Source organism: Pelodiscus sinensis, chromosome 15 (assembly GCF_049634645.1).
Source record: "Pelodiscus sinensis isolate JC-2024 chromosome 15, ASM4963464v1, whole genome shotgun sequence".
NCBI lineage: Eukaryota > Metazoa > Chordata > Testudines > Trionychidae > Pelodiscus > Pelodiscus sinensis.
The window spans coordinates 11,208,354-11,225,581 of NC_134725.1; the positions used below are offsets into that span (position 1 = coordinate 11,208,354).

The 17,228-nt window shown below is 47.6% G+C and overlaps 1 protein-coding gene across 1 annotated transcript in view; it reads left to right on the plus strand.

Moving 5' to 3' along the window:
• The window catches only part of KSR2 (kinase suppressor of ras 2), a 327,890-nt gene that overhangs the window by 186,329 nt on the left and 124,333 nt on the right, over window positions 1-17,228 (plus strand). The window contains exons 6-7 of the mRNA XM_014576141.2: window positions 12,542-12,611; window positions 16,435-16,518. Of these exons, the coding sequence (XP_014431627.2) occupies window positions 12,542-12,611; window positions 16,435-16,518 (154 nt within the window). The remainder of the gene's footprint in view (window positions 1-12,541; window positions 12,612-16,434; window positions 16,519-17,228) is intronic.

The following is a 17,228-nucleotide window of genomic DNA, read 5'->3' on the forward strand; positions in this document are numbered from 1 at the left end:
CATGTAAAAACCCTCCTACTGTGCCAAGCTATAGACAAGCAGCTCTGTGACTAGCTTCAGGGATTTGTGGAGTAACTCCCTAATGATGGTGCCAGCAACAGCTGACATTCTACTCGTACCTCCACATACATTGGATATGGATTTTATGGGCAGGTACACTTTACCTTCACAGCTTGACAAGTATTCCATGGCCCTTGCCCCACCCCCCGTGAGGTAGTAAGTAATAACATGCTATTTAATACTTGGGGAAACTGGGGGAGGCAGCTTTCCCCCTCCCACATTGAACCAGAGGATTTGAAATTGGGTCTGAACTTGCCCAGGGTTTGGGGTGTCTGAGTTTGATGTTGGGATTCAGTCTGGTAAAGACCACAGACTACTCTGTGAACTAGGGATGTTAAATATTGGTGAAATGAATAGTCGATTAACCTCATGAATTCTTATCAGTTAGTTGACTATTCTATAATCCTGGGGATGGGCTGGCAGCCAGTGCGCTTTGGCCCCACGCCCGAGGTGCCCCCTGCCACTCCACACTGCTGCCTCTGTATGAGAGGCAGCAGTGTGGGATGCCAGGCAGGACCTGGTCCGCAAGGGGAGACAGTTTAAGAACCAGCTCCCTTCATGGACCTGTCACCCCATGCTGCTGCCTCTGATACAGAGGCAGCAGGGCACGGTGGAAGCAGTCCCTGTCCAGAGGAGGGGCTGAGTTCCTGGACATGGAATGAGCCAGAATTGACCCGGGCTGCCTTCCTGCCTGGCTCCTAATACACTTCTAATGCAGAGCCACAGCAGGAGTAGGTCCCAGACCCTGCATGAGCCAAGACTGAGCCCGGCTGCTGGCCAGCTTGCTAAAAAAATGTACTGGCAGGTAGAGGGGAAAAGGGGGGGAAATGCACATAGTCTATAGCTTTAACCTATAAGCTTTTGCTTATCGGTTAATCGGTTAATTGACTACACCATTACATCCATAATGTGAACCTGATCTGGAGCTTAAATTTGAATCTGGATTATTGCACAGACAAATCTCAGGAGCCTTCACAGAAGGATTAGCATCCCTTGGGCTTAGCTTCCTTACTGCATTTATCTAGCAGAAGGCGAGGAGAGAGAAAACCTCTGCTAAGGCTACTTTCCATTGATACTATCTCTGACTCTACCAGGACCCTTAATTCCAAGCCTAGAAGATATGTAGGGACTGATTAGAGCCTGCAGGTAGAGAGGATGGTATTAAATGGTCACAGCATGGTGATCTAGCCTAGTGACAAATTCTCTTGGTGTGTTTGTGCGTTTTAAGGTAAAGCAAACTAATGCAGCCTCTTTTCTCTCCAGCCTGCTTTCTATCCACCCCAGAGAACTCCACCACCAATAGCTTCCATTTACCTGCACGATGGGCTCTGGAGTGATCCATCCTTGGTCACCAGGCTCTCCCTTCCCCCTGGCTGCAGCTAGCTCCGCCCTGGAAGCTTAGGATAGGGTTGGGTTGTGGGAGCACGGAGCTTCCCTTCTTGCCGTAGTGGTGCCTAGTACTGGGTGCCAAAGGCAATTTGCCCCAAACATATGGAAGTTGGAGAATAAATTGTTCAGAGAATAAATGGGGTGAATTGTTAGGACTTTGGGGTATCCAAGGGACCAGCTGGGGTGGAGATGGAATCTAGAGACTCCAATTTGTGTATGTGTGGGTGTGAGTGTGGGTGTGTTTTCTGTTTTAGATGGCATTGCAATCTCTCTGGGTATGTCTACACTAGCCCCCTAGATCGATCTAGGAAGGCTAAAGAGGGCGACCGAAATTGCAAATCAAGCCCGGGATTTAAATAACCCACACTTGATTTGCATGTTCCCGGCCGGTCGCCATTTTAGAAATTGACTAGCTCGAAGTAACTGCCCGAGTCTACACATGGCACTGAAACAGGATTCTGATTTAAAGCCCTAACTTGAATTAACTGGTATTCCTCCTGCAATGAGGTTGATGCGAGGCATGCGCTCGCCTTCTGCATTGATTGGATCAAGCCCTTTCGCGAGTCCTCAGAGCTGTCCGTGGCAGTGGCAGATCGAGTAAAGGGGTTGTCATTCTCATCATGGTGCTGCCCAGCTGAGTGGCAGAGCACCTACAGTTGTCCACAGCAAGCAGCATGTGTTTCTATTGGCAGCGTGCATCCGCACATGCCTTGGTGCACATAATAAAATTTATTCTGCACATGGATGGAAAAAATTAGAGGGAACATTGCTCCTGGCTAAATACCATCTGGCCCTTGTGACTTTTTTCTGTTACAAATCTGTTTGTTCCAAAACCTCCTTTATTGACGCCTCAGTCTGAGATAGTTTCTCAGATTTGTCACTGAAAAAGGGCTTGAGTGAGGGAATCCCCGTCACAGCCGCTGCAATGAGGACAGATACATTGAGCACAGGGCTACTCAACTTTGGAAGTCCCGGGGGCCAAAATGATACTCACGGCACATGCCGAGGGCTGCAACTTAAGTGTGGTTGCATATACGTATACATGCAAATACATGCAAATATATGGAAATAGTTTCACACTGACAGGCAGGAATACAAAGATTAAGCCTTAAGCTGTAGCATCGGATCCAAACGTGGCCAGTGTGAGCCAGTCAGCACCTCTCAGCCTCTACCCACAAGGCTAAGCATCCAACACTTCCCACAATGACCCAGCGCTCCCAGCCCCTCCTCCTTGGGGGCTAGAAGCGCCGACACCCTACACCCGTCTGTCCAGCCAGCCCGTCCGCTTGCATCTTTCAGTGCTCACCCAGCCTGGGAGATGCCTCGCCGTTACGGAGCATGTTCCCAGTGGAGCACATGTTCAAAGGATCCCACGTGTTGAGCCCTGCGTAAACCCGAAGCGTACCACAATCTGCAAACAAATGGGCTCTATCTTACTGAAGTGCTCCTTTAGCATCTCAATTGTCTGGTGGTCCCACTAATTGTTTGTCAGGCTTCCTGCTTCTGATGTACTTAAACTAGTTGCTCTTCAGATAGCTTTCTGGATTGCTTAATTATACTTTTACACTTGACTTTCCAGAGTTTATGCCCTTTTCTATTTTCCTCAGAAGGATCTGACTTCCAATTTTTAAAGGATGCTTTTTTGTCTTTACCATACATAGATCCTTTCCAAAACCCATCCCTGATTACCCAAGGTAGTTAGAACATGCTTTGAGTCTACGTTCCTCTCCATCCTCCAACTGGGCCTGAATCTGTGCCCTACTATTACTTTTGTTTCCATTTGTCTTGTTTCTTTTATCAGAATGTTTGGCTCCTCTTGCTTGGTGATAGATAGAAGGCTGTTTTCCCTTTCAGAATCCATCTCCAGTTTCCTTTTTGAGTTTGCTACTGAACTAATAGCAGGCCACGAGTAGAAGACACAGACATCCCTCTAATCTGGGGGACAGATGTAGATATGGAGAGGAGAATCTGCAGTTAACTCAGAGGCACCCAAAATCCTTCCGGTTGTTTCTGGCTACAGTGTAAAGCAGTAATACTCAGATTGAGACTTGTGAACTCTTAAGTGGCTCTTTAATGGGTCTCCGGTGGCTCTTCACAGCATAGGATATTAAAACACTGTGTGATTTATTTATAATCAATTGTAGCTGATAAAATAATAATATTTGATCAGTCATTTGGCTGTGAGAATAATATATATATATATATATACATAAAAAACCTGAAAATTTCCCTATCCTATTACTCTAGTAAATGAAACCGTGAATTCACATGAGGGTGGCTCTTCTGGGTGATGGATATTTTGACTTCTGGACCAATGAGGTCTGAGTAGCATGGTGTAAAGCTTTCTTTTGCCCTGTTCCCTTCCCACTCTTGTTGCCTTCTCTCCTGCAAACAGTGGCTCTATTATGAACATCTCAGAATCTTCATAGATCATCCCAGAACTGAATATAATTACCTGTGTATCATGTAGGTCTCTTATCGTTTTGTTAGGAGGTTAAAAATCCTGATACAATTTAATAAATTTAGCAATGAGCACGTTACAGAAAGTAATTAAGTGCCTCAATCATCTTTCTGCTTCTTTTCCCCCCTCTCTCCTGATGATAGCGGGATTTAATTGAGGCCAGCTGAAAGTTAGCTGAAATAAATCGTAGATGATAAAGCGTAGGTTTTAATTTAACTCTGGGTCCATCGCTGTAATTGCCCACGTGTATGATTTATAAAGAACTGGTGGAGGGAGGCATGCTCGTTCGTATAATGTGATTTACTGATGAGAAAATGGCATTAACAAAAATAAAAGCTCTTGGCATTCCAAGGCCAAATCCTGGTTTGGTGTCAATCAGCGTACCTGTGTGACGGCGGGTTGGGGGTCCCCCGTCTCCTGCACCCCGAAATGGCACAAACAGACTGCACCAGCCGGTGGAATAGAGGAAGTTTATTGCCTCTTCAGGATACAGCACAGCACAGATGGAATCTGGTCACAGAGCTGGGCTAGGATGCCTCAGGCCCCCTTGAGATGGGGGAGACTGGGCCCCTAAACTCCAGCCCCTTTCCCTAGGTTGTCTCCTCCATGCTTTCAGACAGCAACCAACTAACTCTCTTCCAGCCCTGCCTCCCAGCCAGGGCAGCATTCCACCTTCCTTTGTTCCTCTCCATGGGGGGTGTCTGGCCATAATGGTTTGCATAGTGACTCATCCTGTTTTGCTGGGTCCTGGTACCCATGGCAGCCAGTGGGGGTTACCCCAGAGCCAGCAGCATAGAAACCAGCCAGGTACCCCCACTACGTCACAACCTGCATGAAGTGAATGGAGCTACCCTGAGTAATGCCTCAGCTGAGGATCTGACCCCAGAATATTCTTCATATGAGTTGCTCAGAGCATCTCCTCATGTCCGTTATTGTACTTCCTAAGGCGTGGGGAGACAGGCTTGCTCAAGGCTATGCAACTTGGAACCTGACATTCAAGATTCCCTGCTTTGGACCCTCACTGTGGATAGTTCTTCCCCTTGTGTGGAGCTCTGTGGCCTTCAGTGGCATTCTACAGGGGCGCAAAGGTCCATCCCCATCAGTCTCCATGAGTTAGGGAAATTCCTTCCTTATATGGTGCCCCAGAAGGCAGGATAGGCAGGAGAAAGCTGGGCAGCGAGAGGCCAGCTGGCTCCCTTTTCCTTGGAGAGCTGGGTGGCTGGACCTGGGGTAGGAGCCCAGGCAGTTCCTGTCTGAAAATGTTGACTGTCTTGCGGGGGGGATGGGCCAAGAAGCCAGAACAGCTGGACCTGCTCACTAGGGGTGAGAAGTCCCAGGGGGATTCCCTTCCCCCCTCCTGGCAGGGTGGTGAGAAACTGTGGGCATAGGAGCAAGCTGGGAGCATCAGGCTTGTGGCAGGGAGCTGCCAGTGGAGCTGAGAGTCTAAGCTGTCAGCTCCCCGCACTGTCCCTCGTAAGGGAATGGAAGCACTCCGGGGGAAGATGCCCCTCACCCATGCAAGGATATGCACCCTCACAATAATTACTGCTGTGGCTTTAAGTTAACTTATTCTAGGGCAGCTTAGGTCTGCCCTTAGAAGACCAACCACAAAGAGCAAAGGAACAGCTCTAGGACAGCCCATGCTGAAAACCATCCAAACCATGACTTGATGTTTGCTTCTAAATAATGACTGAGTTGTAAGAAGCCGTATGCTGGTCTGTGAGCTGGAAGAACGGGTGCGGGGGGGGGGGGGGGAGGGAGAGGAGGAGAGCGGGAAGAGGACCCAGTCCAATTCTCACAGAAGTCCAGGGGAGTTTTCCTCTGACTCATGTGGCAAATTCATAGTAAATAGTATCGATAGCGTCCATTTCACCCCCCTCCAATGAAGCATGTGGAAAGTTAGCTTTGCACAGGAAGTAGGATGTAAATGTAACCTTCAGGAATAGCGTGTCATAAAAACACATCTCAGCCTGATATATTAAATTGGATATTAAAGCAAACAAAGGTGCTCACTGCTTATTGAAAGCATGTTTGGTGAGGGATTGCTTGGCATACTGAATAAACCACTGGGATCGCGGCCCTGAGTGATAAGCCTGATGGTCTGGGCTTAAGTCCGTGATGGGCAGCTTTTGGGCTTCAGAGAATCACTCCTGGTTACTGTTTGTGTGTGGGAGCCTCAGGTCATTAGCAGGCCTGCCTCTGTAGCTACACTTGCCAGAGCAGGGTGAGCAGCTCCCAGCTGTCTCCCTTTCCAATGGGCTATGTCTACACTGCATCCCTTTTGCACAAAAGCCTATGCAAATGAAGCTTGGATTAGCATATGGCTGCACTTCATTTGCATAATTCATTAGGGGCCGTTTTTGCACAAGAGGCTTTTCCGCAAAAATGAGCTGTGTAGGCAGCTCCTTTTTGTGCCAAGCCCCTCCTCCCCCCCTCGTGCAAGAGTCATTCTTCCTCATTTTTTCGGGAAGAAAGGCTCTTGCACAGAAGCCTCTTGCGCAAAAACAGCCCCTGATTAATTATGCAAATGAAGCACATCCATATGCTAATCCGCGGTTCATTTGCATAGGCTTTTGCGCAAGAGGGATGCAGTGTAGACATAGCCCAAGAGTGGAGTTCAGAGGAATGTTTTTCTCAGAGGGCTGCTGTAACTCAAGCAGAAATGAATCAGTCTGGAGGCAGGAATGGCTGGCGAAGGTCAGTGGCCTCTCACAGTTCAGGCCACTGCATCTATGTCCCCCTTCCCGGTCCACCAGGATCTTCCACTCTAGGCTTGTCAGCTCTCCTGGGCAGTGACCCACAGATCTCTCCTTCCCTGCTAGAGTTTTTCTAGGCCTGCACTGAGCTATCCCCAGAAAGTCAGGCTGCCCAGACATGCCACTGTCTGTTCTCTTCCAAGGCTGTGCACAGCTGTAATGGACAGCCATTATAAGTTACCACACAACCCTAGCACAGGGGTCTTCAGCCTTTTTAAGCACGTGATCACTTTTTGAATTTAAATGCAAATCCAGGATCCACCTCAAACCCAAACACTCTAACCCCGCCTCCTTCCCAAGGCCTTTGAAGCCTTTGACTTCTCCAAGGCCCCACCCCTTTTCCAAGGCCCCGCCCCTGCTCTCTCCATCCTCCCTCCTTCCTCCCTTTCATCAGGCTGGGGGCAGAGGGCTGGATGTGGGGGAATGGGATGAGGACTCTGATCTTGGGCTAAGGGATTTGGAGTGTGGGAGGGGTTCTGAGCTGAGCCTGGGGCAGGGAGTTGAGGTGCAGGAAGGGGTTCAGGGCACAGGCTCTGGGAGGGAGTTTGGGTGCAGGGGGACTCAGGGCTAGGGCAGTGGTTTGGGATGCAGAAGGGGTTCAGGACTGGGGCCGGGGTTTGGGATGCAGGCTCCAGCTGGGCACCATTTACCACAGGTGGCTTCTGGGTGGTGGTGCAGGGGACTAAGGCAGGCTCACTCCTACCCTGGCCCTGCACCACTCCCAAAAGCAGCCAGCAAACTCTCTTCATCCCTGTCCCCCCTCTGCTCTGTGGAGATGGGATACAGGGTGGAGGGAGGTGCACCCTGACATCAGCACCCCCCCTTCCTCTTCTTCCTGTGCCCCGCACAGCAAGCAAGAGGCTCCCAGGGATGGGGGGCAGCTCCAAGGCAGAGGGTAGGAGCTACACGGCAGTGCTTCAAAGGGCAGATGAAGTGCTGGCACTTGATAGCCTCCTGGCCAAACCTGTTAGGATCACTTGTCAAAGGCTCCAAGATCTACAAGTAGATCCCAATTGACTGGTTGCTGATCATTGCCCTAAAACAAGCACATTCATTCTTAGAGAAAAGTATTACAGAGAAAACATTTACAAAAGCATCAGAATTCTTATAGACATGCTAACAGCTTTCCATGGAGCTGCATTAGGTAAAATCCTTCTTTCCCTTCCCAGGAAGGATTTGGGGGCCCCTTGGACACAGGGGTCCTCTCTGTTTGCTGGAGCAGAACAAAGATTCCAAGTTAATGTAAATTCAGGCTGTTAACCCCAAAGTTCCTTCTTTGTCTGTTGGTCTCTGGAGAGTCCAGTTTTAATCTGACCATGTGGCGGTACCTCTCCAGAGCGTGAGAGACAGGAATTTGCCTGATCATCCTCTCTGCTGTTCTTAATTCCCTGGAGGGCTGTGATCATGCTCCTCCCTGGAATTACATGCAACCCTGGCCCACAAAGATACAAACACTTCATACATTGAGATCTTTCAAATTTGTCTGAATCGATGGATCAGTGCCAGTACAGGGACCAGGCGGGGAAGGGGCACAATGTCTTGCTCTTAAGAAATAAGGGCGGTGCGCTCTGGGCCGCAGCTTGCTTTTCATCCTGTTCCCTGGACTATCAGGGAATGGGGGCAAAGTGCTTGCATTCTGTGCATGCCTCTCACTTCTGTCTGGTTAGCTCCCTTCACCTGCCAGGCATGTGAGGCACGCACCAAATGCAAGAACTTTCCCCATACTCCCTGATAGTCTGGGGAACAGGATGAAAAGCAAGCCATGTTGCAGCGTGCAGGGATGCTGCTCCCCCCACCCCATACTCTCCTGAAACTCCACCCTTGTTAGGAAAGCTGAGGCAGGCACAGCCCCTGGCACAGGTTAGAGCAACCTGTATGTCCCCAAAGGAGGGCTGCACTGCCAGGGAATAGCCAGAAATGTCCCCGCTTTTATGTTCTCTTCCTCCTGACTCCTCCCCCTGGACTTCTCAGTCTTCCTCACAAGGCATGCAGCAATCGATCCCCGGGGTCGATTTAGCAGGTCTGTCTAGTGAAGACCTGCTAAATCGACTGCCAAATACTCTCTCATTGACTCTAGTACTCCACCGGCACAAGAAGAGTAAAGGAAGTCGATGGGAGAGTTTCTCATGTTGACCCCCTGCAGTCGAGACCCTGTGGCAACTCTACTTGAAGTGAGTTGACTGTGATAAGGTTTGGTCACAAAAGACCCCTTTGGATTGTTCCCCGGTGTGCTGGTTATGCCACCGATACCCACCTTCTTGCTCTCCGAGGCTCCCCAACACCCTGCCCTGCTAGACACAGAGTTGGGATTACCAACTGCCTGAAGAGCAATGTAGACACAGAACCACTTCAACTCAGGGAGGATGCAGTTCTAGGGCACAGCATCCAAGAAATCAACCCCCAAAAGGGATCAAAACCCCATTTAAATTTGTCTTTCTCTGTGTAAAAGTTTTATACAAGGAAAGCTCATGAGAATGTTTGCCCTCTTTATCAATGAAAGAGAGATGTGCACACTGGTCATTCCGTCCAGGTAACAAACTATTCACACTGGGCCTGATAGTAAACAATAGTGTAATTAAGTACAAATAGGAACATTTAAGTGGTTTCAAGTGAAAACAGACAGATCAAAGTAAATTACTAAGTTACAATTAATTTTTAAAAAAGCATAGATAATACTAATTCACTAAAAAACTTTGCAAACAGATTCTTACTCTAATGGGCTGATTTTGTTTCAGGCGTAATCTTCAGGTCAGATACTTTTACCATGACCAGAGTCCCCAGCCCTTTATATCCTTTCTAGGTTTTCCAGACCAACTAAAGAAAAAGACCTGATAACTTCCCACTGATTAAATAGTCTTTCCTCCAGGGCAGAATCCTTTTGTTCTACATCCCCTCCCCCGTTCATGGGAAACTACCAGAGTCAAAATGGAATCCCATTACCAGGTGGTATGGTCACATGTCTTATTAGCCTAATCACCTTTGGACTTATGGGACAAACAAGGCTGTTTATAGGTCATTAAGTTGATCACCAAGTTGTTAAGGCTTTGGAGAGGAGGGACACCAGTAATGACTTTTATTAGCACATTTAAAACTATAAGCAATCTTATACTTGATATTTTCCAACTTTACATACAACAATGATACATGCACCGAAATAGGATACACAGGTCCAGCAGACCTTAACATTAAAGTTGATTGGTTACATGAGGCATTTTGTTCAAAGCATCTCTGAGCTATGCACATTTATAACCCTATTTTCATAAAGCGTGGGGGGGGGGGGAAGGGTCGTCGGGAGAACCGTCACAGATGGTTTACATAGCTGGAGTTGTTCACCTTAGGTCAACATTGCCCTGCAGTGTAGACCTGCCCTCAGTCTGGGCACATTTTCCTCACTTCTTCTGCCACAGCTCCAGGTTTCCTTGATCCAGAATTGCTTGGCTGCAGGAGTCCACCCACATGGATCCAGCTTCAGGACCAGATACTTAACCAACCCCATAGTTTTCCACACCCAGGAGGGAGATCTTACTGTTCGTTCTCACTGTTTCTCTAATACCCTTGATTTGTTTCAATTAGAGAGGATGTCAATGGTTTTACCCCTGATTCTGCACTCTTTGATATCACTACTAGTCCAGTGTAATGCCGGGGACTTCAGTCTCATAACCACTCCTGATTTACACCAAAGCTACATATCCACTGCAGGAATTTGTTGTCAGAGGCAATGCAAATGAAGCACTCATTAGCATTTCTCGAGCTCTCATTTGCATACTCGTCCGATCTGTTTTGCGGAAGAGGTTTTTGCGCAAAAAACCAGACTAGTAGACAGGGCCATTTTGCGCAAAAAACCCTTTTACATAAGAACTCTCATTCCTCAAAAAAAAAAAAAAACCCCAAACAAACCAGGTATTCAGGATCTTGTGCAACAGGGTTTTTTGCCCCGTCTACACCGAGGTTTTTTTCCGCAAAAACCTCTTCCATAAAAACATCTTCCGCAAAACGGATCAGAAGAGACTATGCAAATCAGACCACGAGAAATGTTAATGAGTGCTTCATTTGCATTGCCTCTGCTGACAAATTCCTGCAGTGTAAACATAGCCCAAGAAAAGTTAGAAGAGGAGGAGGCCCTTTGTGTTTCAGGAACTGATCCAAAGCGTGTCAAAGTGAAGGGGACACTTTCCATTGGGCAAGGAATAGGGCCCTAAAACTGTGTGGCTACGTCTATACTGGCATGACTTTCTGGAAATGCTTTTAACGGAAAAGTTTTCTGTTAAAAGCATTTTCGTAAAAGTGCGTCTAGATTGGCAGAAGCTTTTTTTTTGCAGAAAAGCGTCCGTGGCCAATCTAGACACGCTTTTCCGCAAAAAAGCCCCGATCGCCTTTTTCATGATCGGGGCTTTTTTGCGGAAAACAGTACTATGCTGTCTACACTGGCCCTTTTGCGCAAAGTCTTTCGGAAAAAGACTTTTGCCCAAATGGGTGCAGCATAGATTTTCCGGAAAAGCACTGATGATTTTACATGAGATCGTCAGTGCTTTTCCGGAAATTCAAGCGACCAGTGTAGACAGCTGGCAAGTTTTTCCGGAAAAGCAGATGATTTTCCGGAAAAACTTGCCAGTCTAGACACAGCCTGTATGTGTCTGCAAGGTGCTATGTCAGTGCATGACACAAAAATTATAATTCAATGGCTGGTTTGGTAATGCCTTACCTTCCCCAGCCATATCAGCCGGAGGAGTGGAGCGCTAAGTAACTTGTTTTTGATTTTCTTTACAGGCAGGGGTCTCTCTACCCTTATCTTCCCTTTTCGCTCAGAAAGGGAATACAAAAGAGTCTTTTATTGTTTGTAATCATGCATTTGAACAGTACTTAAATTGGTTTCTAAGAGGTTGACACTTGGCTTTTTGTTAAGCTAGAGATACAGCCACAGGAATGTGATGCTTTATTAATAAAATATGAGTTACCATTTAGGCTGCATCTTCCCTTTCTTGTTTGGAAATCATTAACTGTCTCTAATGAGTTTGCATTCCCAGTTGACCAGAGACAGTGTGTGTGCTGGATTGACTGTATCTTGGAAGAGTAATCAGCTGGTGCAAATACATAATATGTTCTCTCTCTCTGGTTTGAAACCCTGCATGCCTGTACAAAACTAGTTACTTTCTTATTGATCTTGTTTGATGATTGTGAGTGGGAGGGGAGAAGAAGCTGCTTCCTTAGCTGAGTTAAAGAACTTACCCCTGCAGTGCTTGCTCAGGGGCCAGGGAAATGAAGTCTATAAGGAGTTCTGCCTAAGTAAATGAAGTGCAGGAGTAGGCTGCAAATGGTAGAGATCAAATAACTCTAGATCTTTTTGACCTGTGAAATTCACAATAAATGGTGTGGGGGTTTCTTCCCCTTGATGGTGGCTGATAATGCATGCACTTGCACGCTTTTCCCAGTGAGGATGTAATGCCATTTACCTTTCAGATGTGACCAATCTGTCCTGCCAGTCTCTGAGCATGAAGGTTGAGGGCTGTTGCTAAGTTACTCTCATCCCCCATGCTCAGACTAGGTCTTCTGTGTGATTTGGGCTTCGCTGGCTTGGTGAAAATATTGTTCAGGTAAAGGCTAGTCAAAGGCCCTTGATTACTTTTTTTCTCCTGTGGACTGGTTACAATTAGAGCCCTGCATGGATGCAAAATTTGTATCCACATCCAAACCCCAAACATGGATAGAAAGTAGATATCTGCAGAGATTACAGGGCGCGTGCTGTAATCCTGCAGTAACAGAGGCCTTTCTTGCTTTGGTTGAAGTGCTGGTAGACACTCCTCTGTTCAGAGAGTAAAATCTGACCTTTCCCATTTTTGATCCTTGTGTGTTTTTGTTCTGTCTTTTCCCCTTGCAGATACACTGTCAGTGCCTCGCTGGTCCCCACAGATTCCCCGCCGTGATCTAGGAAACTCAATCAAACACAGGTATGGTGTCACCAAGAAGTGCAACACGAACCTATCCTGGGAATTCACACTTGAACACCCGGTTCCTAGAGTGACTGTATGCTTTAGCCTCTTTTCTGCATCCCTCTTGCCCCTGTCATCCAAGTCAGAGTCATGCCCCTGGTATGTGTGTGTGAGAGGGAGAGAACGAGAGCACCTCACACCAAGCCAGCATTTCATCTGCACTTGATTTGGACCCATCAACAAACTTCAAGACAGAATGCAGTGAAGGCCAAGAGCTGAGCTCCAAAAATTGTGTGTTCGTATTCTGATAGCACATAGACCAGCATACAATTGTAGACTGGGATCTCATGCTGGTAGATATGGTACAAACACACAGCAAGACAGCCCTTGCCCCAAGCAGGCGACACCAAGCAGAAAAGTAACTCCCTACAGGTGTCACCAGAGCCAGTCTTAGGGGCAGGCCGTGACTGCATTTTGGCCCAACCTCCCGAATTCTCTCCCCAGGTTTCCCTAGTTACTCCCCGACCCCCCCCTCCCCTTTTTTTTCTCGGCAAATTTTCCCTGGCTTTTTTTTTTTCTTGACAAATCTTTGTCTGGTATTTTTTGAAAACCTTCTGGCAACCCTACGGGCGAGCTGGGCAGTTGCCTGGGGCCGCCAATTGGTTAGGACCGGTCCTGGGTGGCACCATTGCAAAGATCGCAGGAGAGGCAAAAGTAAATCGAATTTTCAGCTGAAGAGCATGTGGTGGGAGGTGAGGAATGCAGAGTACTTTCCTATAACAATTTGGGTTTGGGTCCTGGCCATCTAGAATCCTGTAATTCACCATGGAGCAAAGGGTAAAATGAGTGAGCCCAAGAGGCAAGTGTCTCACACTGGCAGCAGATTCACCAAGGCAGCTCCAGTGTCTAATTAGGGCCTCTTTGCATCACAGCTTTCCATGCAGAGGAGAAGTTGTTCTTGTTAGAATCTACTAGCATTATTGTTTGGGGTTTCACACACCAGTCCTTAAGAACGGGAGTCTCTTTGCTGGCAGCTTGCAGTCAGAGCCCTGATTTCTCCCTGTTTACTGAGTAGGTAGCTGTGGGAACATTACATTTTGCTTTAGCGCACAGGGGCCCATGACATGTTCATGCCAGCCACTGTCACACACCTGTCAACTCGTGCTCGACGGCCAGACCTCTGTGCTTGTCTCTCAAGTCGCATGGCAGCAGAAAATGGCAAGCTGCCCTAACAGAAATGTCCAGTAATACACTATGGTAAGGGTGATGGGGAAGCAAAGGGAAAACTCATCAGCTTCATCATCCTGTCCTAAAACTTCATGGAGCTAGACCTTCAGCTCTTGAAAATCAGCACTACTCATGTGACGTTCCAGTAGAGCCTCTCTGATTTACATCTTGTCCCCTTTAAGGCACTGGGGAGGAAAAACACTCCGGCGGTTATAATGCCCAAGCCCCCCAAACTTGCTGGCCAGGGATTTGATGGGGTGAAACGTGGAGCCTAGAGAAGGTGTATTGATTCAACACATTACTCAGACTGCATTAAACTCCTAGTTGCAAGCATGAAAGGGCAGAAATGGAGTCACCCCAATTCCTCCGTCTCCAACTCAGGGAAAACAACTCACAGAAGGCAGAACACAGCTCAGTCGCTTCCCTGGGTCATACAATTTACTGAGTTAAAACCTCTGGGTCAGGCCAAGGGCAATAAGACCCATAGTTTCTCCTTCTGCAGGGCAGTGCTGATGAGGCATCCCCTTCTACTTCGAACACATGGGCACGGCATTCTAGGAGAACAGTCAGATTCCATTTCAGCTGAGATGGGGCTTAGAGAAGGCTTGAGCTACTGGCGAGAGAGATTGTGCATTTTCGGTGACCTCCCACTCTTGAGTAAACCCCACACGAACAGTTTGCTGCTCTCTCGTGTCTCCCACCTGAAAAAGAAATGGAAACAGCCTCACTCTGCTATGGGGTTGAGCAGCTATTCAGATGACGTGGAGGAGTCTAGTATAGACACAGGAAAGGCTGTGGCTTGAGATGGGACATTGGAGTGGGGATTTCCAAATCAGAACATTCATCTATCTGGAGTGAGTTCATCTAAATGGAGTGGGAAGCTTCTCTGTCTGCCCATTATCTTCCTGCAGTGAGGGTGGCTCCTTTCTAGATCTCTCTGATGGGACCTCAACCTGTCCCATCACTGTGAGTTAGGGATGGGGTGGAATCTCCATCCTTAGAGGTTTTTAAGCCCTGACTTGACAAAGCCCTGGCTGGGAAGATTTAGTTGGAATTGGTCTTGCTTTGGGCAGGGGGCTGGACTCAGCGACCTCCTCTTCCAAGCCCATGATTTTATGATTTAACAATTCTATGACTTGAAACAATTTCCCCCTCCCTCAATTTTTTGGTAAGGCCGCCAGCCCGAAAATTCAGTTTTTCTGACTACTGAAAAATCATCCTTGATTTACTCTCTCTGAGCACCCTGCCCTGTCTGTGCCTTTGGAGGGAGAATGCTGCTAAATCTGTGCTTGGGTACAGTCTCGAGTGTGCTTTAGGATTCATGGTCCCTAGCTGCAGGTTGCACAGAATGGGCCAAACTGAACTCCGCTGCTGTTCCACTGGCTTCATTGTAGACATTCCAGTGGAGTGACAAGATAGATCAAAATGAGCTCTGTGTTTAACACAATAACTGCACAGAGTGACGAATTGTTAAGGGCAGATTAACATGAAATGGGCTCTAGTTTGTAATGGCCAAACTTGAACTTTCTCAGTTCCTTCTCTTTCCTGCTTCTCTGCGGTCAGCATTCGTCACATACCATTTCATAGAATCCCAGGGCTGGAAAAGACCTCAGCAGGTCATTGAGTCCAGCCCTCTGCCCAAAGCAGGACCAACCTCAACTAACTCATCCCAGCCAGGGCTTTGTCAAGCTGGGATTTAAAAACCTCTAGGGATGGAGATTCCACCCGCTCCTTAGAGAACCCATCCCAGTGCTTCACCCCCCTCCTAGGGAAATAGTTTTTCCTAATATCCAACCTAGACCTTCCACACTAACTTGAGACCATTGCTCCTTGTTCTGTCACCTGTCACTACTTAGAACAGCCTCTCTCCATCCTCTTTGGAACCCCCATATTTCTGCCATAGTTTAGCTGGGTGGCAAAGTCTGAGCTCTTGGGTATGTCTGAACTGCAATAAAACACCAGCAAGCATGAGTGCGAGACCCTGGCTCTGCAGATTTGGATTCACAGAGCTTGAATTGCAGCACTATAATCAGCAGTATAGATGTTCTCACTTGGGCTTGGAAACCTGGCAAGGGGGAGGGTCTCAGAGCCAGAGCTCCAGGCCAAGCGAGAATGTCTATCCTGCTACTTAGTGTGCTGGGGCTGCTGTAGGAAACTCGCTGCTGGGTTTCGGCAGTGTGGACACGCCCAGGGCCCTCCACTCTCAACATTCACACATTCTTTTGGGGGCAGGGACATGAGCTCCCTCTTCATACATACAGTACCCAGCATACTTATCATGGAATGCATGTAAATTATAATTTTATATTAAGGCTACAGTAGTTGGCATGCTGTAGGCTCAGTGCTGCAGTTCTTGCACATCCAAAGCTCTTATTGAAGGTACTGGATGGCTTGGGAAACATGCTTATTTAGTGTAGGAGTGAAACAACAAATTAGACTCTATAAACAGTTTTGGCTTGATTTGATCTCTGGAACAGATTCAAATGCTCGTACTGTGTGGAGGGAGCTAAAGAGCAGAGGGTAGCAATAGTTATAAATAGTTCCTTTCTCCACCTGGGGTAGGGCACAGCAATTTTGTTTGTTCTTAACACTTATCTGATGTTTTCCTCTGCAGATTTTCCACCAAGTATTGGATGTCTCAGACATGCACCGTTTGTGGGAAAGGAATGTTGTTTGGACTAAAATGTAAAAACTGCAAGTACGTCACGGTTTCTAAGCTGGCTTTGTTGTTGCTTAATGTTGCAAAGGGAATGACTGGCCCGTCATCTCTTGCGTCTAGCGGCAAGGCTCTGGGTGTGTGTTTTCAGATGAATGTGGGCCTGCCATTGTCTCCCCTCTCATCTGCATGAAATTTTTTTCCATGACTTTGAGACAGGCAAAACACCCTTAATGGCTGAAGTCCTGAGTTCATCCACTGTCTCTCCCATGCTGCCCTGCCCATGTGGCTCAACATGACTGGTCCTAGGTTGGGGGGAGAGTTAGTGCAGGTTCCTCACCCATTAAGCTCTCTGCTGAGCTTGCTGCTCGGAGTGTCCAAGTGTGGGGATGGATTTTTCAGCTCTCAGGAAGCCTTTGATTTCCCATCATGTCTCCATTGCCCCCTCATCGGCTGGATTCTAATAACCAAAGCAAAGTAGGAAGCAACCTCTGAGGCTAGGTCTACCCTGCAGAGTTTTTGTGCAAAACCGCAGTTTTTGCTCAAAAACTCACGTCGTGCCCACACCTCAAGCACGTTTTTTGCGCAAGAAGATGTACAGTGAATCACCAGAACCGAGGGGGTTTTGCAGGGTAGTAGTCCTCTTTCTACTAGGAATAACTCCTCTTTGCGCAAGAGCTCTTGGCCAAAAAGGTGCGTGTGGACAGGAAATGGGTTTTTTGCGCAAAAACAGCCTATGGGAAGAAGCACGG